Source organism: Artibeus jamaicensis, unplaced genomic scaffold (genome assembly GCF_021234435.1).
Source record: "Artibeus jamaicensis isolate MK-2021 breed Jamaican fruit bat unplaced genomic scaffold, CSHL_Jam_final scaffold_369, whole genome shotgun sequence".
Classification (NCBI taxonomy): domain Eukaryota; kingdom Metazoa; phylum Chordata; class Mammalia; order Chiroptera; family Phyllostomidae; genus Artibeus; species Artibeus jamaicensis.
In genome coordinates, this window is record NW_026522042.1 from 11,625,285 (window position 1) to 11,651,370 (window position 26,086).

Consider the following 26,086-nt stretch of genomic DNA (forward strand, 5'->3'; position numbering starts at 1 on the left):
CCAGGGCTGCAGGGCGACCCTAGCAGTGGTCCCCGAGTTAGACTGTGTGTGGGTGAGGCTGCTGCCTGGACTGAGGTTACCTGCGTGCCCTCCCTGTGTCCTTGCATTTGGTTCAGGCTGAGGCAGGGACCATCATCTTTTTACCTCTCAGGGAAGGTGGAAAGGATGTGAACCCTGAAGTCATACAGACCCTCATCTCTGACATTTACCTGATGAGTGTGACCTGGGGCAAGTGTCTTAACCTTTCTGTACCTTCATTTTCCGATGTAAAGAGGATAATAACACATCACAGGTGATGTAGGTAAAATGCCCAACAGAGGTTATAAACTAGGGTCCAAAAGGGCAGATTTATATTTTGCTTGGTTCTATAAATTTTTTAAATTTTGATTTTATTTCTAACATATTAAAATATGAATTTTCATATTTCACATAAAATATGCATTTCTGGCTTTTCTTAGAAAATTAAAAATCTAGTCATACTGAGCATCATCCTTATATGGCAAAGTTGGTCAGGGCCGAGAATCCCATGCATCTGCAGACAACAGTGTGAATTCCATTTGGCCACAGTCCCTGCCCTCCCTTACTGCCTTACACTTGACGCACCTCATTGACATTTCCTGATTGGCCCCTGGGGGCCCTGTACTGGGAACTCTGTCTGGCCCAGCATAAAACATAACCTAAGTGTTGGTTCACTCCTTTATTGATCTCACATAATTGCTGCTTTTAATGGTTTCACTTTGTATTTCTTTTGGGAAAAAGTTGGAATATACATGTATACAATGCTTGTGAACATAATGTAAGTTTTTCATCCACAGCATGTCACCGACATTGGTATTTGATGTATGGGCATTACTGAAAGGACTGTAATGGGCATTACAGACAGGAAAAAGCACAGCTTACCATGTGAGATACCGCTAAGCAAGCCTGCTGCCAGGTGTCCATCACCAACTTCTCATCTGCCTCGAGGTTTAACTCTACTTTTTCCAGCGAGTGGTCAATCTTGACTTTCAGTATGGTTTTTGGTTTGGATTTGGAGACAGCTGAATCCGGAGAAACAGATATTCGAGAAGCTAGAGGAGTTCTTTGGAAGACAAAAAAGAAATATAAATATTTTATTAAACAGAATTCTACTTTTCATGACCATGCAAATTTTGTTGTCTTGCTTTAAATCTCAATTTTCAAAGTTCTCCTGGTAAAACTCTTTAAAGAAAGAAAAGACTACAAAAGGCTGTATTCATGGTTTTTTTTTTTTGTGGTCTAGAATGTCTTAAAAGCAAGAGAAAACTAGAAACAATGACAAAACTTAATTTTCAGGTTTAATTCTTAGTGATTATGAAGAGGGGATTAAATGATGGCAATTATGAAGAAATGCAATTTTGAAATTGATCCAGGACATAAGCTGCCAACAAGGAGTAAATCATTAATGAAAAAGCAAACCTCATGGAAGTGGGCATCCCTTCTTTAAGATGACCAGCACTTGGTTTCCTGAAGCAGACAGTTAAAAAGCAGGGTGTTCAAGGGGGTTTCTCCCCAGAGAGATGATAACGTTTTGGCCATGAGTGGAGAAGAGCTCCAGGAGACTCCCCCTCTTGTGTATGGGTGGCTGAGCCTGTCTCACTGTTCTGTAAAGTGATGTGGGAACACAGCGCCATGTTCTCCCTCGCCCTTTTGTCAGTCATATTGCTGCTCCACATAGAAAGTTGAGGGCTGCCCTGTGAGCATTCTATTCCTTAACAATCCCAGGATCTAAAAGGCCAACAGGGGCAGGAGAGATCCACAGGTAAGAGTGCTCATTGTGACTGGCATCCATCTCAGTGACAGAAAGTGCGAGCTTTCAACTTGAGCAAGGAGTAGGGGGGTGGGAGAGAGAGGAGCTCTAGAGATGCCTTTGCTGACTCTTGTGGAGGAGAGTCAGGAGCAACAATGACAACACATAGTTGCTAAGGCAGAGTCAAGTTGCAGGGGAACCTAGTGGTGATTCAAAAAGCTGATTGTGAACCCCTGCAAACAATTACCTAGCCTTTTTCGAAGCATCAGACAGGGTTTTAATTTAATTTAATTTTTATTTTAAAATATATTTTATTGATTATGCCATTACAGTTGTTCTATTTCCGCACCTTCATTCCCCTCCCCCCTGCACGCCCCCTTCCCCACCATTCCCCCCTTTAGTTTATGTCCACGTGTCTCAAGTTCTTTAGATTCTATATTTCCCCTACTATTCTTGCCCTTCTCCTGTCTACTTTCTACCTACCATCTATGCTACTTATTTTCTGTACCTTCTCCCCCCTTCTCCTCCCACTCCCCTGTTGCTAACCTTCCATGTGATCTTCATTTCTATGGTTCTGCTCCTGTTCTAGCTGTCCTCTTAGTTTGCTTTTGTTTTAGGTGTGGTTCTTAATAACTGTGAGTTTGCTGTCCTTTCACTGTTCATCTTTTTTATCTTCTTTTTCTTGGATAAGTCCCTTTAACATTTCATATAATAAGAGCTTGGTGATGATGAACTCCTTGAACTTGACCTTATCTGAGAAGCACTTTATCTGTTCTTCCATTCTAAATGAAAGCTTTGCTGGATAGAGCAATCTTGGTTGTAGGTCTTTGCTTTTCATGACGTGGAATACCTCTTTCCAGACCCTTCTTGCCTATAAGGTCTCTTTTGAGAAGTCAGCTGACAGTCTGATGGGAACTCCTTTGTAGGTGACTGTCCCCTTAGCTCTTGCTGCTTCTAGGATTCTCTCCTTCATTTTAATCTTGGCTAATGTAATGATGATGTGCCTTGGTGTATTCCTTCTTGGGCCCAACTTCTTTGGGACTCTCTGAGCTTCCTGGATTTCCTGGAAGTGTATTTTCTTTGCCAGATTGGGGAAGTTCTCCTTTATTATTTGTTCAAATAAGTTTTCCACTTGGTCTTTCTCTTCACCTTCTGGTACCCATTAATAGTGATGGAAAGGAAACTGGAACGTAAATTAAGGGAGTGGACCAAAAGGAAGAAAAAAATGACCAAACAGAAAAATATGAAGAAACAAGAATTTAAAAAAAATCAGACAGGGTTTCTTGAACTTGGCTGTTTGATTCTTAGAGTTCTTGAGTCCTGACAGTGTGCTGTGCCTGTAATGGCCATGTGCCAAGGAGCTACTTACCACTCAGTACATGTCCACTCACAGGACAGTTCACATTTCAGTAGTCAAGCAGTGCCAAATCCCAGTCCCAGACACATGGGACTCATATGTTTTGTAAGCTAAGGCAAGGTTGCATGATTATCTCTAGATGTTTAATACGGTACAGCATGCATTTCCCAACACCTTGCTTTGGAGAACAGAGTGGGGGTATATTGTTTAGAAAATAATTTCAATTTAGAATGTGGTGACCAGCAGAAACTCTGGTCTAACTAGCTCTGCCCCTATCAGTAGACAGCAACGTGACATGTTACAGCTTTCTGAGGCTCTATTGCTCCTGAAATAATACAAATATAATAATAATAATATCACTATGACTATTACTAATTACTAGTAATTACTAATTATTAGCTATTAACTAATTATCAGTTATTATATGTTGTTGAAGGGATAAAGTAGACAAGCTATGTGAAAATGCTTAACACTGTGCTGGTTTCCCTACATTTGTCAAACAGACTGTGGTTGATTGGTGGCTTGGTTGATATACTGATTAAGAGTAGACTCCTAGCAGTGATTTGAGGTTAAGATTGGTGCTGTGTTGTTTTGAAGAAAATAAGAACTGGCTGTTCTGTTGCTCGTTTCTTTCTCCTGACCAACATTAATAGCTTTCCCATTATGCCTGTGTTGCTATTTTGTGCTAAGGACGAAACGCGCTGCTTCTGGAGACGTTGAAACCTGGCTTCCTTTGATGGCCATGAAGGTTCATATTGCCTTTGGAATTTTTTATTGTTTTTAATTTCAAAGTTCTTGTCAGCAGCTTGCTGAGTTAAACATGTCTCCTGTGTTTGTTTACATGTCTCCTTGTTTACAGATGGGCCTGACAGGGGCATGATGGGACTCGATGGAAGAAGTCTAGAGAGAGAAGAAAGGGGCTTAGAGCACTGTATTACCCCACTGTGTTCCGGTTTATTCAAATCCTTTCTGGAAAAGGGGAGGGTAAAACAAACAAAGCAAGAACATGCAATACTCACAATTAAAATAGTGTGCATCAGTACAGTTTAACTATCATATTACGCCATAACAATAATAGTCACCACTTAATGAGAATTACTGGAACTAAATCTCAAGTCTTCTGATTCCCAGACATGGTTCTCAGTGCTTCGAGGATTTAGATTTCTGTGATCTTCACAACAACCTGGCTTTGCAGTTAAGGAAACCAAGGCTTAGGAGAGTTGCAGTGACCTTCCCAAGCAGTCCAGTTATCTTACATTGTGTACGTGTAGCTGGTAAATGACAGACCCAGATCTATCTGGGGTGAAGCCAGATCTATCTGACTCAGAACTCACTCACTACCCCACATTTAGTTTGAGCAGCTCCTGCTACCTGTATTGACTGAGCAAGCTTGTAAAATAAAGTACGTGTACCGCATTTAATCTACAGTACATAACTCAGCTTGGAAATTGGATGTAATGTTCAGTGCCTGTATATCATCTAAAAAAATCTAACTTCTTTCTCCTTCCTTCATGCCCGCAATTTCTTGCTTTCTCATGATCTGACGATTGGTCATGAGAAAATGTTACTTACATTCTTAATTCTATTTTATGAATTTATTTTTCATGAATTCAGATAACTTAAAAACTTTGGAGCTTTCTATCTTATTATTTTATTTGAGTTCTTCGCTTTTGCTCTTTCAGTGTTTCATGGAGGGGCCACATCACAGGACTCACCCCGCTCTCGCCCCCTCTTCCTTAAAGACAGTTTGTACCCATTTACAGCTTCTCAGCATTTGGGTTCTTGCCCCTCTCCCATCCCTACCCACTGGGTCTACAAAAATTATTTACAAAACTTTTATATGGCACAGGTGAAAACGTAATTTTTGTTCTACCTTTACCACCAGGTTAACTCTCTGGTGGGCACCAATCTCATGTTAGATTATTAATGTCTTTTAGGCTCATAAAGTCATAATCACATATGACTAAGGCTTCATTATTTCTCAATTTTCTTTCTGTTTTTAAAATTTTTTAAAGATTTTATTTATTTATCTTTAGAGGGTAAGGGAAGGAGAAAGGGAGAGAAATATCAACGTATGGTTGCATCTTGTGTGTCCCCTGCTGGGAACTGGCCTGCAACCCAGGCATGTGCCCTGACTGGGAATTGAACCGTGATCCTTTGGTTCGCAGGCCCCTGCTCAGTCCACTGAGCCACACCAGCCAGGGCTATTCCTCAATTTTCTTACTTGTAAAAGAAGACTCATAGCCCCTTCAATTTTCATTTATGTAACATAATGTAGACATACACAGAGCAGATCAGGACCTTTCATAAAATGAGAGCGGTTCACAGTCTGTCACTGGAAATCTCTGAGGTCCAAAGTGTTTTCAGAATTCAGAATTCACACATACTACATTTTCCCTAACATCCCTGGCAGAGTCTGTGGAAGCATTCTGTAACAAAGCACACTATACCTCTGCGGCAAAAATGAGTAAATATTCCCAATAAGTGGGATAAATACGCATGCTGATAGTCTTAAGTGAGTTAGAAAAAGTTTTCGGTTTTTAGAGCTTTTTTGGATTTGCAGATACAGGGGTGTGTTTTTTTGTATGAGTGGTATTCAATTTAAAGTCACAGAGCTCCGTGCTCAGACCAGTTACAGGGGAGCACCGGAGCCTGTCTTACTTACCTGAGGTGGCTTTCCGAAGCGTCTCTACCATCCAGCTGGAGCAGCGGGATGTGAATGAACTTCTTGTTGTCTTCCGTTGGGATTTTGCATTCCATTGCCCGGTAATAATCCTGAAGGAGTCTCTTTGTATCTTGAAAACGGTTCACTTCTGCCTTTCATAGCAAATATCATGTTAATTGCCAAGGAAAATGACCTTATCTGTACATATTTTCTGAATAAGCTCTGTGAGCACTATTCTAAACCATTTAGATTGAAATAAATTTTCTGGAAGTTAAGACCAAAAAGAAACAGAGGCATGGATGGATGGAACAGAGTGATGGCTGTCAGAGGGGCATGGGTATGAGGGGCTGCTTGAGAGGAGGTGCAGCCCCCTCTATCACTGGGAAGCATATGTTTGAAATGGTAGCATCAAGGCAGAGAGCCCCTAGGTCTCGGTTCCTTTGGGAAGGTGATTTGCTCCAAGTGGTATGGCTTCCTCCTGTCACAAGAACAGGAGAAGGTTTACCCTGTCTTCAGGCAAGGCCAGTAAGAAAATACAGGTAGACTATGACTCGCCTTTCCCCTTCACCCTTGTTCTTGTCAGAGCTGGGTAGCCACACCTGGTCTGTGCTCCCTCCCCTGCTCTTGACAGTCATCTGGGAATACAATCAGTCTGTCTTTGTGTCCAGTGCGACTGTCTATTTAACAGGCTGAGAATCTAAGTTTAATCAGGTTCTGACAAATGGCCTGCTTTTCAATCCAGACACAACCTTGTTTCTGGAATCCGATGCCTGCTGAGTCTGATCTAGCCCACACCTGGGGGCAGGGCCACTTTAGGTGTCCACTGTGAGAGGCTAAAGAGGTGACAACCATCAGAGTCCCCATCTCTGCTGTCCCCACCACAGCTCTAGATCTCCTGGAAGCAGAGCTGGTGAGTGGTTGCTTAAGACCCCGGCAATTCTGAGGCTGGTTTGGCTGGGACCAAAAAGATTTATTTCAGCTTTTACCTTCCTCTGCTTGGAGCTCAGAGCAGGCAGAGTGCTGTGGGTAAAATGAGCCCTGGACAGGCCCTTCTCATCCCCCAAGGCCCTGTTACAGAGGAACTTGGCTGTGGTGGGAAGAGTCTGGGTCACGGCGACCGGCGCTCTTACCTGCATGAGCGAGAAGAAGTGGTTCATCATTATCCCGACCGAGTCCTGCAACCAGCTCTTGTTAATGATGTCCAGACGCTCCTGCTCAGCCTCCTCCTTCCGGGTGTCGCAGATGTCCCACAGGCGGTCTCGTAAATCCTGGACAGAAAGAAGCCTCACTGCCACGCTTTAGAGGCATGGCTCCAATGGCCTCAGTGGAATAAAACTAAAATCCTTTGCCTGCGTTAAAAATGTCCCTAAAGAAAATTTACACCTAAGGCACTTCATTCAACAAATGTTTATTTTGCTCCTAGTCCATCTGAAAGACACCAAATCACATGCCCGTGTCTGCCACAAATGCACTGCGGGTCACTTTACTCATGGTGGCTACGTTTTCTGTGGTCTAACCCTTCCCCCCAAAACACTGCCGCTGCAATCAAGTCTGCAAGTCAAAAACTGTAGCAAGGAAATGGAGAGAAATGTAGCGGTCACAGAGGTTCTTACTTTACTCTCATCAGTTTTTGTAAGACCATGTAAGTATAAGAATGTCAAAAAAAGAATAGAATGATTGCTTCAGTCTGAATGACCCATGACACTGTAAAAACTGAATGTGATGTAAGGGCCCATCCAAAACTGAAAGAGTCAGACATAGGGCCTGAAGCAAGTGCAGGTTTACTTTTTTACACCTCACAGATTTCTTTATCCTGCGGAGAATCCACTGCTGAAAAGAATTACAATGTTAATGTGGTCGATTTGGCCAAAACTCACTGAACCTTCCAAATAGAGGCTCTAAGTTACTTTCTAGTATCCATCTTAAATACATGCAAATTTTCCCATATTTTAGGCAACTGAAAAATTAAAATAAGTTTAAGAATATTAAAATAAATTAATTATATAACCTCGGAGTGGAGATGTATTTTTTATCCTGACCTGAGGAAATTTTTTCTATTCTTTTTAGAGCAAGAGAGGGAAACACCAAGGAGAGAGAGAAACCTGGACCAGTTACCTTCCATGTGAGCTTCTGTTGCCCTGAAGGGGGACCTGACCCGGAACCTTTAGGTTTATGCAATGTCGCTCCAACCAGCGCAGCCACACTGGCCACAGCTAGAGATAAAATTTTTAAATTCACCACAAGGACAAGCTATGCAGAAAAAATGTCTATTTTTATCTATATAAACATGAAAGGACTTTTGCATATTAAAACTCATCTAAAATAATAGAAAGGCAAGTGCCCTTCTAGTTGCTGGATGGGACGCTGCTGGACTCAGAAATCGCTTCATAGAGCCAATTGCATCTTCAAAAAATAATAATATTACAGCAAATATTAAACTGGGAATATATTTGTAATATATGAGAAACCAATGGTTTATATCCTCAATATAGAAAGAGGTCTTACAGATCAGTAAAAGAAAAAGAGCACACTTGAAACAGAAAAATCAAAAGAAATCATAAAGTCTTCAGGAGGAAGAGAAATAAACAATAAACGTATGAAAAAATAGTCAACTTCTATTGTATAAACATAAATGCAAATTACAAAAAATACCTACTCATATTTTGCCATGTATAATGTGCACCCATGTTTTTGGCCCAAACTTGCAGAAAAAAAATCTTTCATTTTAATTTTTTAATTCCATTTTTTATTTGTTTGTATTTAGATACTTGTTTTTTTGTATTACAAAGGAATTTTAGCACTTATTTTTGAATATACAGATATTGTTATTGCTTTCTAGAGTTACACTTTTAATGCATACACATAAATAAAACAATTAAAAACATTTATATAGATACAAAATTAGTACCACCCATGTATAATGTGCGTCCTTATTTTTCTCTCAAAAGTTTGGGCAAAATATTGTGCACTATACATGGCAAAATACAATACATATATTTGCCCATTACATTGGCAACAATTAACAAAAAAGATAGAACCAAGTAATTGATGCATTCTCATAATCTGTTACTTGGAGTAAAAATTGTAGGTTTTTAAGATGCTTAAAAACCTATCTAATTTTATTAACCAATGTCACCCGAATAAATTCAATGAAAAAATAAACAATAAAAGTACTAAAAAATAAGCATCATTTTAGATCTAACAGTTCCACTTTTTAAAAATTTGCCCAAGAAAATAATTAAGGATGTGGTGAATATTTTACTGGATTAAATTTGACTATGTAATTCTCTATAATATAAAGTTGGTGCTCAACAGATATTTGTAAATATATTGGATAGAGTCAATTAATGAAATATCTTTTAGATATAAAACGAGTTAGATGAGTTTTTGTTGGGAAAGAAAACATATTCTACGTTGAAAAGAATGTCACAAAATAATATCTGTGTTGCAGTCAAATATTTTGCAAAAATGATTGTCTCAAAGTGATAATAATGGTTATCTAATGGCAATGGGATTATGGATTTGCCATTTTAAATTTTGCTTCTTTTTATTATCTAATTTATCTAAGCAAATGTGAGACAGTCAAACTCAGAAAGAAAATCCCACGTAAGATATTTTAAATGTAAAAATATTTTCTCATTCGATCAACAATCACCTGACTGATATGGGGAAGAAGTTTATAGGAGGGCTGACATCATGAATAAGCAGAGAAGATAGAAAAGGCAGATATGTTTAAGAACTGTCTGAGGAACATCTAAGAACATCTAAAATACTTCAGCTTTACTGGGACTATTGTTAATTCAATACCTCTTCAGTTAAACTCTCCAGCGCCCTGCCCAGCCAAGTCACCATGATGCTTTCACCTAATTTTAATAGCTTCTCAAATGGTTTCCCAACTGTTCTCCCTGCTGCTTTTATTCCACTATAGACTGTTTTAAATCCAGGCCCGAAGGCTCCAGCTCTCATTCAGACCCTAATAATGACCTTCAAAGCCTCAAATAATTGGTCTCTTGGGGGCTCTCTGACTCCTCATCAACCCCTCTGGTCCAGGCTCACCCTGTGCCAGCCACACCTGCCTCTTTGCTATTCTTCAAACACCCCAAGCACCGCCCCCCGCCCCGCCCACTTCCAGTGCCTTTCATTGCCTTTGTTTTCCCCTGTGACTGATGCACTTTCCTCCCAAATATCTGCATGGCTCACCCAGTCACTTCTGAACTGAGTTTGCTCAAATGCCAACCTTCTCAGTGGGCCTTTCCACAGTCACTCTTTAAAGTACGCCTTCAGACCACTTCCCTCCTCATCCTCGCACCTCAGGGAAGCAAGAAAAGGAATGGGTTCGGGTTTTGAGAGTGTGGGCAGCTGGCGCAGCGGGTCCCAAACTCCCTTACGTTCACTCTTTGGTGGACTTCTGCCTTTGTTTCCTCGTCATCCCACAAGTCTTCAGGAAGTGAGTTGAAGTCGGCCTGCCACTGAGATACAAAATCTTGCTTGTGATCCGGGCGCCTTAGAAACTGCTGGAAACTTGTTCTGTAAGGTATCAAGGGAATGAGCTGCAGCTTGCATGTCCTGCCTGTCAACCCCACAATCCCAGTTTCGGAACCTTCCCTCACCTGGTCTCATATAAGAAGGCAAGCACAATATGCCAATCTTCTCTCAGGTTCCTGAGCACTGCTTTGATGGAGTCTATGTAGGAATTTTCTATTAGTTCCCAGTAAGGCACTAAAAATGAAGGTATTTCCTGTTAAACAGTAAAGCATACAAATCAATTTCAAAGTGGAAGTTATCCTGAATAATTGAGCCAAAAGAGCAATAAATAAGCAAGAAGATCAAGATACAATAGCTAATATTTAAACGTTCTCTCTGCAGCTTCTTGGTCCTTTTTCCTTTGCTTCCCCAGAGCTAATTCTCTGTCTCTCATGGCCAGGAACAATGATTGGGTTACTTGCCACTTTGCAGTTTTCCCTATAATTTCCACAGTGTCTGGGGGACATAGTAGGTGCTCAAGAAATATTTATTGACTGCATAAACTGCCACAGATGTTGCATTTCACCTAAGCTGGAAAATCACTTTGTGTGGAGAACACCTAGTGTTCACGTCAATGATGAGGGGTTTTTGCTCTGTGCACCATGAAAATTAGAAAGTCTCTTTTATGTCATCTTTAATAATGCAAATAAACAATCAAAACCAAGAAGTAATCAAAATGAAATAAAATCAAGGATACTTATATTCAATATAAATTTTCAGGGCTACTTATTTCCTTATTGACTGTGCCTTTGTTTACTTAGCAAATCACACACGGGGACCTTAGCGAGCATCTGGGCTAATGTTCTCTCCAACTCGGAAATGCCAAGTGCTACAGATAGATTACCCAGTCTCTCCATGGGCCTCAACGATGCAATAAGACTGACGTTCTAAGGCAGCCCCTACAATGTCACATAACTCATGTAAGTGGAAAATCCTTCCTAATGTTGAACAAAAATTTGCCTTCCTGTAGTTTCCACCTCTCGGTCTCACTGTGCCCTTTGGAGAGGACAGGCTACATTCGCACAGTCTTCCCTAGGACTGCCTGTCAAATATGTAGAGCTATTACTGAGGATGGGCAGGTTGCGATGCAGAAACAATTGGTTGCTTTGGGATTCCCAGCATCCACTGCAGCATGTAATGGGTACTCAGTAAATGTGCATATGAATGTAAGTGGACTCACCTGAACCGTTTTATCATCTGTTAAAATTTTAGAGCACTGGATGACTCTATCTAGTTTTGAAAGCCTATGATTCTATGCCTAACCATACTGCAAGTATTTGTTCATCTAAATCAATTATTTACACTTATGTTAAAGCTCCTTATGCACTATTTATCACCCTTTCCTTATCCTCTCTGGTTTCCCCTCTCTGGTTTCTTGTTGTCACGATCTCTCCTAAAGGATGTGGCATTCAGAACGGCGTTGAAGACCATTTTAAACAAGCCCACTGCTAGACCTCTCTCCTGCGTGACTTCAGTCCATGAATTAACACTCTCTGCATGAAGAGTGACCACTGAAGAGTGGACCGAATCAAACCAACATCCTGCTCTCGGCTCTCATTCATCTGCAAGAACTTCATGAGAAATTATCAAATACTGTTTTGAGCCCCAGAAGCACGATGTCTATGGCACCTCCTTGACTCACCTATCCAACCCTGTAATCAAGGAAAAGGAATGAACCAGCAGGATGGAGCCTTCATGAACCTGGGTGGGCTCTTGGTGATTATTTTTGTATTTTGTAAGTGCTCAGAGGTCATGCATTCAATAGTCATCTCTCAACTTCTGTCAGGAATTAATATATAGATTTTCGGTCTGTGTGTTACTAAATCTCATCTGTCTTTCATTAAATATCTAGGCATTTGCCTACATCTGGTCTTCCAGAATCTCCCGTATCTTCTGTGATGTGAGTGATTGATAATGTCATCTTTCTAGATCCTTCCAGTCTCTGGGATGTCATTTTTTCTAGGTATGATGACTCAAACTTATGAGACGTGACTAAATGTTCAGATCTATCTTTTGCAATTAAATAATACCCTTTCCACTGGAGAAGACTAAGTAAATTGGTAGGCAAAGCAGATATTTTCCAAAGCCTCAGAACTGGAAAGCTAAGACCTCTGACTTTAATTGCCACTTTAATGGCCTTGGTTCTCTCTGTACCTTCCCTTGTGGCTTGCACAGGAAGAGGGACCAAGGCTCTCCTTGAACCTGGCTGCTGACTCTACCTGAGAGAGCCAGGTATAGAAGCAATCTCTCTTTCTCTTTTTCTCTCCTTCCCCTACCATGTCTATTGAGGTAATAGACCTGGGGTCCTTTGCAGACCTGGAACTAGTGTTGCCAGATAAAGTATAAGATGCCCAGTTAAACTTGTCGATCAACTGAGATTCAAGTTTAACTGGCCTTCTCTTTCCTCTTCCTTGCAGGTAAGCTCTGCAACTTGTGTGAGAAGCTTAGAGTGGGAAAAGGACTAGAGTGGACCATGTGGCCTGCTTTGTTTTACAGGATTCTTCTGGTTGTAGAGAAGGTGCTTTCTCCATGGTTTGGTCTAGGCTAGTAGAAGTCCGTGCTGCACACCTTCTCATTGTCCTTCATTCTTCACCCTGATCAGTGCCCTGGAAGACCAGCTTATGAGAACTACTACAGGAAACATGTTGGCCCTCCACCTCCTAGGCAAGTGATAAGAGAGCAGGAAGAACGGGAGGCCTGGGATGTATGTCCCTGCTCCTTTCTGCTGGGTCTCTGCATGTGGGCAGCTGCATCCTTCTGCTGAAGGTCGCGCTCCTGTCAGATGGCCCCCTCCATGCAGAGGTCCTCTTGAGGGTCCTCACCTTCTCAGCCTAGGGGCCACTATGGCTCCCAGGTGTCCCTCTTTTGGAGATAATAATCTACTCCTTATAGGTTTCCTTATTTACTGGCCACATACATGTAAATAGTTCTTTTTTAACTTTTTCACTTATTGTCTGTTTTCTGCCAGAATCCTGACCACCAGGAGATCGGCGTGGCAGCTGCTGCCACATTGTAGGGTTAGGGTTGATTTTTCTGCTCCTGTCCTCTTCTTCTCTCTTGTCCTCTAAGATTTTATTTCTCAAGGGCTTCAAGGTTTGGAGTTAAAGACTGGATTTCAATATTTTTGTCCCTTACTCTCCACCCCTGCCAAATAATGTTATTTAAGCTTTACCTCCTTTCCAACCACCACTTTGATATTCTGCATTTACGGAAGCTTTTAAATATATTTATTTTTAAAAGTAGCTTCTGTTTGGCTTAGTGATATCAGTTATAAACATTCATAATTATATAATTTCCTGTTCTCGTCTTCACATATTTTCTGTAGAAATTTCCCCCTCAATGCACATTAATTAATGAGTCTATGAGGTGACTGGAGAGATAGGACATTTCCCTAGGAAACCTCAATGGTAACGGCAACACTATCGTCACTCCAATTCTTGAATGGGGCCCAAATGCCTGGCACTACAATTCTTGATTGGGTCCCAAAACATTAATGCCCTTTATGATTTATCTATTAAGGCAACCAGAGGTGTCTAGGTGGACACCGGGCTTTGCAGTTGTCAAAGAACAAAGAACTGAATGGAGCTTCCAGGGCTCACCTGGGGCATCACCTTGCCTTACCCTAGTGCACTTGTTTCAAGTTCTCAGGCCAGATAATTACCTGCTCTTGTACTAGTTTAGTTAGCTTCAAAACACTCCTACTGTTTCCAAAAGTCTGAGGGTAAACTTCCTTTGAGAGCCCTATGATGTGGGCGTGAGACTATGGAAGAAGGGCTATCATTTGCTGGGTATGTGTTCTTGGGAAGTCCTTTTTCCAGGAAACTGCCTCTCTGCTTGTTCATGGGAAGAACATTCATCCTCACATTCGTTCTCCCCACTTCAGCACTCAGCAGGAGTTCAAAGCATGACTCAGAAACTCGAGGGAGTGGGGAAAGGGAGAGATGCGATTTAATGAGTAGTCTCAAAAAATGGCCGTGGTGTTCTGATGAACGTATATGTGTGTATATATGAAAGGCCTCTGGACGCTGCCAATAATAGTGTGACTCTTACTCTGAACAGTAAAAAGAACAGGTTCTACTCACTTGAATATAAACTGCCATACCTCAGGAATTGGTTCATTCACATAGACCCATTCTTCCGACCCTGGCTTAGGTGGCGGTGGCCCTGCCGGGGCAGGTGGCACAACTGTGGATTCAGCAGGGGATTTCTTTCCTGGTACTTTTCCTCCTGAAGATTTTCCTTTAGGAGAACCTTAAACATGTATATGAAATCATTCCATTACAAGTAGATGAGCAGGACCAGATTCTGGTGGATGAATGACTTATGACTGCTTTGGACTTCAGGAAATTCGCTAATTAATTTTTAAGCAACTCTGGGCAGTATCACCTAATAAAAAGTTGAAAACCTCATTTTCTACAGCCCAGAAATGAACCACTAATACCAATAACAGTTATTTAAAAGCAATACAACTTCTTGTATTCATTTGGTTAGGATAAGCAATCTGATATTTTATTTTCATCTGTCTTTGCTTCCATAATGAACATATGATTCTTAAAAAGTTTAGAGTTTAGAGAGAGGTATATTTTATTTTATGCTGCATAAACTGGCAAATCAAATTCTTCCCACTGAATGGAAAGAGGGTAGCTATAACGGGAGTGGTGTCTGGTGGTCCCTGAAGCCCAGGGGAGGAGTGGGTTGGAAGGAGGTCATCGTAGGAGTTAGCCAGAGCTGGGGAGGAGAAGAAGGGCCAGTGTAGCTCCTGAATATCCCTGTATTCTCTGCATGAGACACTGGGCTTCTGAGGGGAAGAACAGATTTTTCTGCTACAGTCAGACAGTGAGGATGAAGGTAGGTGTGCCATAAGCCTGGTTGAATTAAGGCATTAAAGAGAGAGAAGAAAAAGAGGGGGGAAGACAGAGGAGAGGAGAAGAGGGAAAGAGAGAGGAAGAAGGAAGAGAAGAAAGAGGAGGAAAAGGAGGAGGAAGAGGCCTAATTTTCAGTTCAGCATCAAGAGGGGAATCTAGACCAGTTAAGGGGCATCTTGATAGTCTGAAAAACCATGTGACTGACCAAAGTACCCTAATTCAGGAAGAGCCAATATTTCCTTACAGGATCGAGGCCGTTAGAGTTTAGGAATTTATTCCATTTAGATAAGTTCTACTTATCTGCAGATTTATTATCAAGATTTTAAATGCAGTTTATAGATGCCAGTAGAATTGGGAGCACATTTTTTCCCCAAAATATATTTATTTAATGAATAGTAAATAATAATGCTCTTTAGGAAGTAACTCTATCTTCTACTTTTATACTACTTAAAAATATATGGATCATATGTAGAGGGAAAATTGGCAATTGTATCTTTCAGGAAGTTTAAGTGACTTCTATATTTAAAGAAAGTATCCATCATCCACAGATCTAAAATTGTATCTAGTTATTTTTTTAATTTAGAAAAATTTAGGAAAATCTTTGTTCAGTTAATAACCAAAGTTTTCCTCTATTTTGTCCTGTTGATCATTTTTCATCCTCTAACCTGACTCTCTAGTGAAGTAAAAGTGATAATGCTGTGGCCACTTGAAGACAAATTTCTCTAACAAGAACTATATAATTATAAGCAAGATTGGAAAGAGTTTCTTTTTCCTCCCCTATTTCAAATATAATTGAACATAATACAATTTCAGTAAAATAAAAGCAAAAGATTTTGAAAGTCCTTGGAGTTAAACAGAGCTGACTACATCACCCCAGTGCACACATTTTGCTGGTTGAACTGCACTTGCTCACTGTTTGTTTAGAGTCTGTATACTACCAACTAAGGATGTTCTTAAGAGCATGAGCAGTATCATGTCTAACCTCACGATTTAGCACCTCATGTGCCTAGGTATAGTTAACTCCTACTTTTGATTATTCTACGGTAATCCTTCATCTGGTTTTATTGATCACAATGAGAAAGCAAAGGATGAATAATTTAAATGTAAGAATTATTCTCCTACTAAAATAAACAGGTGAGAAGTGAGCATAAGTTGTGGCCCTTAACATTTGAGCTAAATTTTTTAACTCAGTGTTAACTTAACAAATAGCTTTAGTTATTTAAGCCCATCAAGTCACATAATCAGAGAGAGATTCTCTTAGAGGTTCATGGTTATGCATCTTTAAATGCTGAAAATAAAGATTGCTTTTTAGCAATTGTTTTGCAAAAGTTACACGCTCTTGGGAGGCAACTACATCAGCAATTTGTAATGAGTGTTAAACAGAGGCACACACTTTGTTACAACCATTTGAATGTACCCTGGAAAAATGTCAACACTGTATCCGTGACTCCCTTTCAATCTCTAATTAATGAATTGGTCGTTATAGCAGCTTCAACATAAATTTAACTAATGTGCTTTTAGAGGCTGGGATTTCCTTCTTCCAGCTGTCAATTGCTTTAAAAATGTATCCCCTTGTTTCACAGAAATAGTTAAAATAAAATAAAATAAAACATAAGTGAAATTAGGGTCAAGAAAAGTGCCACTAAAAGTAGAAGATCGAAACCAGGAGAGGAATTAAAAGGCAGATACTGAGATCTGGGTCCTCACACAGATACTAAATCTGAGCCACTAATTTGGTTCTAAACTTTAAGACAGAAAGATAGAAAAAAGGAAGTGCTATCATTTACCTAATTATCTAACCACTTAGAATAAGAAAGATTTGATTGTCCCTGCATTCTAAATGAAATTTCTCACCTGGGATTTCATATGAGCCACTGAATGATGTAGTGGGAATACTATCCTTTTAGAAAATGTAATACCAGATTATTTGGTATAATGAGAGTTTCACTTCCACTACAATATGTCAGAAAGATAGCTGATGATTTTATACCAAAGTGCTTATCAAGGAAAGCAATTCCATGGGGACCCAAGAAATACGGTTCGTTATGTAGCTTTCTGATGGCATAGCTTTTAGCCCAAGGACAACGCCTATAATGTCTTTGAGGAGGAGACATTCTGTATGCTAGATATTCTCTAAATTATTTCTTACAAGGATTATTATTTCTTACAAGGATTACAATTATTTCTATCAGGACCTTGGCTAAGAGCCAGGCTGCAGAAACACTGAAGTTATATTCTTCATGAAGCAGGGTCTTGTGATTTACAAGTGCCCAGAGAAGTATTTAGTGTATCCAGCTATACAAATCTAGTTTTTTCACTGAGACAGTTAGAAAATGCAGAATTATATTCAATCACATCTACCTTTATCTGCTGCACCTTTCTTTTTGACTGAAGTTTCACTTTTCTTCCCTTTTCCTTCCTGAAGAGATTCTCTCTTACCATGCAGGGGCTCTAAACAAAATTCAACACACAAATATCACTGATGGTTTTCTTCAGTAGTCTGAGCTATATTCTTTATAAGCAATCCAGTGTTATTTCCCACAGATAAACAGTTACATTTGTGAACCACATTGCATGGCCCAGGGCTTTACTGTGAGTTAAAATTCTTCTGAAGACCGATTGGATTGAAACTTCTTAAATGACAGCCTTATTGGTATTATTCTATTCTGTCACACAGAAGCTTAGTCCTAAGTTTAATACTAACATTTTGTAGTGGATTTGATAGTGAATTGGTCAATGCAACGTAGGGGCAGAGTTTTAAGGCAGTCACAGATCTATCTGAAGCATAGGTCTCTATTTGGATTTAATTCAGTGGAATGATCCTTACATAATAACAACTGGATCTGTAATAAGAATGCCAAAACTACTTAAAGAAGAGCTAAATAACCACATTGTTTTGATAGGGCGGATCCTTGAACTTCTCTTGAACCACACACTTGGCTGCCTTGTGCTTTCTGCATTTCCATTTTTTGTTGACTGTAACTTGCAGTGCAAAGGGTTGATTCAATATATTTATCTTGGGGTTCCTGGAATCTAGTTTAAAAGTATGTAGGAAAGGCAAAAATGGGGAACTAATGATCTGGAGGTCAATAAGATATCCCAAATAATAAATCAATTCCTTGAAAAAGTTCACTATATCCTGCATTATTCACTAAATAAATTCAATCATTTTGCTCCCTTTCTCCTGAGCTACAGGTTTTTTTCTTCAGTGGAAGGATGACTATATGGGGCAATGGAAATGCCTGTGATAGAGAGACCCCATTTGAACCTGTTCTTTGTATTTAGAAGTGATAGTTAGCTATAAGAATGTGTAAATGCATAACATGTATCACTTACATTTAAACATCTCAGATCCAACAACCAAGATTCCATAGAAATGAGACTAGTGCAAGACAGAGAAGGAGTAACTTTGAAACTTTGTTAATTTCTATAAAATAATTGACCACCAAACTCATCAATAAATACATAAATAAACATCCAAACATTTGAATTCGTTGCTTTTTAAGAAATAAAAAGCAATGACTTTCTAAATTATTTAAGAAATAATAATAATGATAGTAATAATAATAAAAGTCTACATGAGCTTCTAGTTCCTTTTATAACAATACTCTGGGTAACCAACTGTTCAACCAGCTTTAAACTTAAGTTCAAGGCAACAAAGAAATGAAAGGAAAAAACAGATACATAGCACATTGAACTTATAAAGTATTGTGGACAAACCTAATTTCTGCTGGGCCCAGCATGCACTCTGCCTATTTTTTTTATCAGGTCTAAAATGTATTCTGAAATCTCAAGAAAAATACTCTTAAATAGCAGTATGGGGAGTACTATGAATTTTATCACATCAAAAATTTTAGTTTTATGTTAAATTCTGACATTTGGTCAAAGATCTGATAACAAACTCTCTAATAGACCAACACTGTGAAGTTTTCAAACTTAATCCCAAGTGCATTTGAAGCCCATACACAATGCAAATCCACATCCAAAATAAAGCTATATTTGCACAAAAATCACTTAGCACTCAGTATACGAGGCCTCATTCCTTACCCCATTTCCACCTTGATTTTTAAGTAAATAATTCCTCTCTACATCTCAGCTTCTAAAGGATATTGTAACTGGGTTTTTGAAAGTTGGACATGTTCAGAAGTCTCAGGTTTCTGGTTTTGAAATGTTCTCTTTTGAAAAAATCTGTAAATTTTTATATAAAAATAAACAAACTTACTGGAAATTTCCTTCCTAAAATTGCTTACCCAAACTTTTCTGAGCTACACGGGCAGTGAGGCCTGTTCTATTGCCCCATCAATGCCCCAGGGCCCCAAGCTGTCCTTCTTTCTGGTCATTGCTGGAAGGCAGTAGTTAGGCCCCTGGAGATCAACCCATCTGTACATTTTTAAAGATCAGGCACTAGCCCTGTCTTTGGTGGAAAAAAGAGACAGATACAACCATTCTTTGAAGCAACAATAACTTTATTATTCCTCTAGTGCACAGTATTCAAGAATACAACTTTAAATTTGCAAGAAAACTTCAGCACTGTAAAGACTGGACTGTGTTATAACCAGAAACACCAGAGAATGGTCTGAGGGCATGGCTCAGGTGTATGGGTCCTCCTGCCTGTGTGCAGGCCGGGAAGGAGCGGAAGGGAGAGCCGCGGACACAGGCTCAAGGCCTGTCCGAGTTGGGTAACCGCAGGCTCTCTGTCTTCCCAGTTCTACTAGGCCTTTAGTGACTTCCATTTTTCCTCCAGATCTCTGAATTTTTTAAAAATTCCTAGTGAGGTAGTGGGAAAGGGTGTGTATTTAATTCATGGCTTTGTGTTTTACTGTTTACATGCTAAAAAATGTTTTTTTAGAGTTTGTACATTTTGACCCATCTGGTTGGAATACAATGGTCTTTAATAGACCATAACATGTTATTAAGGTCTTCAAATGTAATTGTTTAGTATACATCAGTTTAATTACAAACATTCAGACCCATCTCAGATCTCCATGAAGCAGGAAGATGATGGGGTTACAAGACGGTACACTAGGAACAATACACCTTGGTAGGCTTGGGCGACTGCACAGCTGGTCATTTATAAAGCTGAAGACACAAACTACAGACACATTTGTTTCCTATGCACAGCACCAAAGTGATAATGATATTCTGCCAACATCACACACTTCAACAAGTAAGCACTTTGCTTTCATCATTATTTTCATTGTCTACCCCAAAACTTAATGGTCCTTAGTGGTTTAGAATTTAGAAAAAACTTATGCTGTACAACGTTCTATACACAAGCTCTTTATCCATACATATCGTGCATTATAAATACATGTTTACTGAGATGTCAGGCACTTGTCTACCCTCTCGTAACCACACTGCACTGAAGAGTAATTGTACATAAATTCTAGTCTCTAATGAGTACTGTTGATCCCTTACTCTTGTGGACAACTGCTTATGCTAATTCTCATTTTCCTTTTTGTAAGATGCTCTCACTCTATGTAATTAATACTCTGCAAATCAGCACACTGAAGTCTGGCCTTTTGATCTAATCTAAGCTCATTCTGGTTATTTTCTGTGCCTTTCCCCCCTTTCATTTGTGGACTTACTCTAATCAGGGGTATGAGGGCTTCACAGTCCCCCCCTACATGGTGAAGTGCCTAGGCTTTGTGACAGTCACCTACTAAGGGCTTTTTTACCTCCATCTGAGCATATAGCTTGGACTCATACGGTTGAAGTTGCTCAAAATCTGAATCTAGATTAATGGACTGGTACCATAATTTGTAACTCCTTTCTAAGTGAAAATAAACAACTGGCAAACAGGATGATAAATTATTCTGTCAATCACCTGATGGTGGCTTTCCTTTGGCAGGAGGGGTTTTTGAACGCTCATCTGGAGGATGGGTTTCCTTCTCTTTTTCTGGTTCAGCAGGAGGAGGGAGAGGAGGAGGCACAGCTGGAGGCTCGGCCAGGGAAACTTCTTCTTTTCTCTGAGCTTCCTTTTCTTCTAATTTCTTTTTAACTTCAAAAGGATGATAAGAATGGGCTTTTAGTAGGGACTCTAGACACATACTATTCCATTTGAGCTACGATAAACCTCCTAAATTAACATAAATTGTCCTTACTGATTTGTGGCTTATTCACGTGGTGAGGTTTTCCCTTGAATTGTCCAGTCTTTAAGGTTTTCATCCTCTGTGCTTAGTAAGAAATCCCATTTCCCTTGCTTCTGATGGTGTTGGTGGTGAGGATGGGGGTGGGAATGGGATGAGAACTCTGTGTGTGTGTGTGTGTGTGTGTGTGTGTGTGTGTGTGTGTGTGGCTTGGTGAGGATGTGCCAAATGTGAAAGTAACCATATAAAAGTAGCTAGTGTAGTGGAATAGGATAAGACAAGGATTATTTCAAAACTCCCAATGGGAAAACAAGACAAAAAAGTGTAATGAGAAAAAAAGAGCATGTGATAGAAGAGGTGGGGGTGGGGTGGAAATGCAAGGGGCATGAGATGTGTAGCACCAATGTTTATGAGTGAACAGATATGATAGATATGAAGCATTTTAAATTGTACTTAGTACTCACTGAAGTTTTAGCAATTCATTCATTCATTCATTCATGTGACAACCATTTACTGAGCCTAAATTGTGCCTTGACAGAAAGGAAGGCCTATGACAATAAGGTAAAACTACCACACCCCCACTGTTGCTGTTACTACTACTGCTGCTAGGACTGCTACTATTAGTGCTACTGCCAGTACAAAAAACACCAGGCATATTGCTGGTTGCTAAAGATACAACAGTAAAACAAGAGAGGAAAGTCATTGGCTTGTGAAGCATGCATTCCAGCGATGAGAGGCAAACCATGAGTGTGGTGAATAAATTGATTTACGTAAGGGCTTGGAAGGCGATAGGTGCTGAGAAGATAAACACAAGAGAGTACAGGGATCAGGGATGCTTCAGGGCGGTGCTGCAGTTTCAAATAGAGTGCTGAGCAGGGAGGGCCCACTGACAAGGTGGGGTTAGAGCAAAGATGGGAACTGAGTCAGGGAGGGAGACCCGTGGGTATCTGAAGGAGGAGTGTTTCCAGGAGAGGAGACAGTCGGCCAGGGCCTGGAGTAGCAGTTTGTGTCTTTCCAGACTCTTATTATTGTTCAGGCCTCCTGGCTTTCATGATCAAGTGTACTCTCTCCAGCACACTGTCCCTGCTCTCCCTGACCGTCAAGCCCTCCATGCTGGAAATGGCCACAGTTTTACTGACCAAACCATGGACAATGAGTGCTCACAGTGCTGTATGGCCATCTCATTTTACACACACTCCCTTTGCCCTGACAGTGTTCTCTTCAATTCACCCAGCAAGGGAGCTTCTTCCTTCTACTCAGTGTTTATGCAAAGTAGAAATCAACTTCTTTTCTGATTATAAAGTAATATATGATTATTGTTTGGGGGAAGTTAATAAATTATTCTTTAAGTAGCCATCTCCAAGAGTCTTTTTAAATATATAGCTTTAAGCCTTTTGTAGACATGCTTTTATTTCTTACAGATTTTTGTTTTTCTTCTGCACTTAAAATATTTTCCACAGATGTCCACTGCTGGATAAACAAAATGTGGTGTATACTTACAACGGGCCATTATTGTTTTAAAAAATCAAACAATTTAGACAAATAAGTAGAAGGGGAAATGGCCCGTTTTGCCCTTCTCCTTCCCTGCCATCAAGGCCTGTACATGCTGCCAGATTCTCTTCCGTGCGTATTTAATACACAGGCACACTTCTAACAGCAAAAAGGAGACTGTTTTATGTATAACCTGCCTTTTCCTATTTAAGGGCATATTGTGGTCACTTTTTCACATCAGAATATATAAAAGCACCTCATCCTTTTATTTTTAACAGAGTACTAAGTAAATGTTTAGTACATTAATGATGAAATGTTTGTTAATTAACTGATTGGGCTATAAATCTTACATAAGTGGCAGTTTAGTCTGTTAATGTAGTCAATGATTAGAATGTAAAATCTTTAGGAAAAGATTGAAGTGCGTTTGATTCGACCCTGTCGATGTTTGAAGCTACAGCTTAGGATCAGTTGGGTTTTGCCTCCCAACCAAGACTCTGAGACCACTGTGGGAGGCTTCTTCCTCCTCTCAGACTAGATTCTGATGGTCAGGTACCATGGGAAGCCTCTGAAATAGTATTAGTAGATGGACTGGTTTTTGTTTTGTCTGACAGCTCTGCCTGGGTGTTTCTTGGGAAGCAGACGTTTCCATGGAGGAGCTTGTCTTCCCAAGTGTAAGGTCCTGGTGACTGTGGTTTCCACTTATGCGCTATTTTGGTATCAGTTGACTGATCCGTTATGGTAGTTAGGTCACAAACCCAGTGTCTGGAGACAGCTTGCTCTGAAGGTTGTTTTAGAATCCTTGTGATATTAACTCTCAACATTTTTTATTACACCAAGAAACTGCAGTTGCCAATGCAGTTAGGAGCAAATGATAAAAGAGACATATTTCTAAAATCATTTCTCAAGGGGAAAATTACTATTAAAGTCTGCCATTGGCAGTGTATGAACTTCATGTCCCTTTCAATAATCAACTACAATAACACTGTGAAAAGCTGATAGGAATTACTATTGGTAAGATGAAGTATGCAGGAGGTCAGGATGGTTTGATTTGGGTAATATATATCCCAGAAGCAGGCATATAAGTGAGTAGTTAATAATCAATAAATTCATACCAACACAAAAGGATTGGGGGAAAGAAACTGCCTAGAGTTTTCATCCCAAAAAGGAGAAACCACTCACTGTTTCTTTATAAGGCTGAGGTGGACAGCTTGAGATCTTTACCCTTCTCCATAACATTCTTGGTTTTAACTCTGCTATTTTTTTTGCTCACATGAAAACAGTATTCCAGCTAGATGACCTCTTTTGATTAAATTAAATTAAAACAAGGAAAGGAAATCTTTTATTTAGAAACATTTGTGCCAGAAAAGTAAAATTAGAGGTAGAAGACATCTATAGATATTACAAATAGAGAACTTTGAGATCACACTTTCATTTCGCCTTAAATTCATTAAAATCATACGTTTTGCTCACATAAGCTCAAAATTATAAAGAAATATTGTTACCTTTATCCTCTTTTTTTACTATTTCATTCGTAAATATTTCCTTTACTTTTTGGCATAAAGACTCTTTATCTACTTCAGCATTGATTTTTATCAAAATATTTTCCGGCTCCGAAAACCATTGTTCCAATAAGGACCAGTTATCCAAGAAACCTGTAATTCTACAAAATCAAAGTATTACATAAATATTACATGAATTATATAGTTGAGCAACATTAAGCATGATTTATTGGACATGCATAATGAAAATACCAGGTGCCCGCATAGTTAAATCTGAAAGATCAACCTTAAGAACGCTACAGGCAATGGCAGAATACTCATTTTAAAGAAGAAATTATTTAATGCTACCCAGCCATGCTTTTGAAGTATATGAAAGGATGAACGGAGATTCGAACATGGACTTATTTTAGGAAAGCTTGATGGTAGTTCAGATCTAAGTGGAAATTGAAGGCAGCATCACCTGCACTTCTAGTGGAAGGGCTGAGCTCAAGTTTGATGGCAGCTGCAGCCTGAGCCGCCTGCGTTGCCTACTCTCCTCTCAGGGGTAGAAATTGAAGGAAGAGATCTTTGAGTAAGAGGAGCTAGCAGTTGCTTTATAGAAGTCAAATGTATTCTTGGAATGGTTCGTGAAGCTTTCCTGTCTTCCTTGAGAGACGACAGTCTTAATGTCGCGCAAATTACTTGTCCCTGTAAATCACTGCATTTTTAGACTCCTCAAGGTTTCATGAAATTGTCTAAATTTTCTTTTCCCATGAAAAAATTGCACACAACCAAAAGAATAATTTCTTTTTTAAAAGCTTAACTTATTTTTAGCAAAACAGAAGTAGTTTTAGAACTATACTCTGTAGTCTGATGTCCAGGTCTTTAAATTTCATGATCTTCGTTGGCACTTGCTGAATAGAGACTGAATTAGGGGCTGAATTAGGATTCCATATAATGAACTAATAAGTTCACATAACCACAGAGGGAAGTGCTGCCTGATTTAATTCGTTCCTCCCAGGTCATGGTGACTAGTGCTCTGCTCTCAAAGCGAGCATACAGATGTTTCACTCAGCATCAAAGCTACCTAGTTTTGTTTTACCTGGAACAGACTGCGTGCTAGGAAAATACATCTTTTTCCTAGGTCTGATGGTCCCAAAGTGACCAATTGTCTGTCTGTTCAAAGGACAAGAAGCAGGACATTAAATTTTAAACTCACCTATGCTGTATTTGGTCTCTTAAATTCTGGTCATTATTCATATCTTGGTTCTTAGCAGCTACACGTTGATTGATATCTTCATGAACAGTTTTAGTTGAAAATTCTTTATCTATGACATGAAAATTACTTAATTATACAATTTGCAAAACCAGTCAAAGTTGCAGTAGCGTTGTCAAATGTACTGATATAAGAAATTCAAATAGATATGTGGTTCCGCCTTTTAAATGTTTAATAAGATGTTGAATGAGTATAGTTTGGAGAATCAGAATTTAAATTTTTCTTGGAAATTGGAGAAAATGTAAGATACAACATTAAAGAGGAATTGTGGTTTTGATGGAAAGGGTCTTGGGAGTATCTATGGGAGAATGAAAAGGGTGGGTCATCATGAATAACAAACTAGGAAACAATTAGAAAGTCACCACCATGATGTAAAAATTTAAAATGAAGGAACAAGGTGGACATAAAGTAAAAAATGCATAAGATTATTCATCAATATTATATTACAACACAATAAAGTAATTTATCTTTCTTCCTAGACTTTATGATTTTTCCCTATAGAATAAATATAAAGGAATAACCACAAGAGACCAAATACAATAACGAAAACAGTCACAACAGCTCTGACTGAGT

The 26,086-nt window shown here is 39.5% G+C and overlaps 1 protein-coding gene across 1 annotated transcript in view; it reads right to left on the reverse strand.

Moving 5' to 3' along the window:
- Positions 1-26,086, reverse strand: part of SPEF2 (sperm flagellar 2) — a 143,712-nt gene that overhangs the window by 50,895 nt on the left and 66,731 nt on the right. The window contains exons 16-25 of the mRNA XM_037129058.2: positions 25,457-25,565; positions 24,262-24,419; positions 21,007-21,180; positions 17,541-17,630; positions 14,417-14,565; positions 10,401-10,528; positions 10,179-10,317; positions 6,921-7,058; positions 5,791-5,942; positions 901-1,081 (exon numbers count right to left, since the gene is read on the reverse strand). Of these exons, the coding sequence (XP_036984953.2) occupies positions 901-1,081; positions 5,791-5,942; positions 6,921-7,058; positions 10,179-10,317; positions 10,401-10,528; positions 14,417-14,565; positions 17,541-17,630; positions 21,007-21,180; positions 24,262-24,419; positions 25,457-25,565 (1,418 nt within the window). The remainder of the gene's footprint in view (positions 1-900; positions 1,082-5,790; positions 5,943-6,920; positions 7,059-10,178; positions 10,318-10,400; positions 10,529-14,416; positions 14,566-17,540; positions 17,631-21,006; positions 21,181-24,261; positions 24,420-25,456; positions 25,566-26,086) is intronic.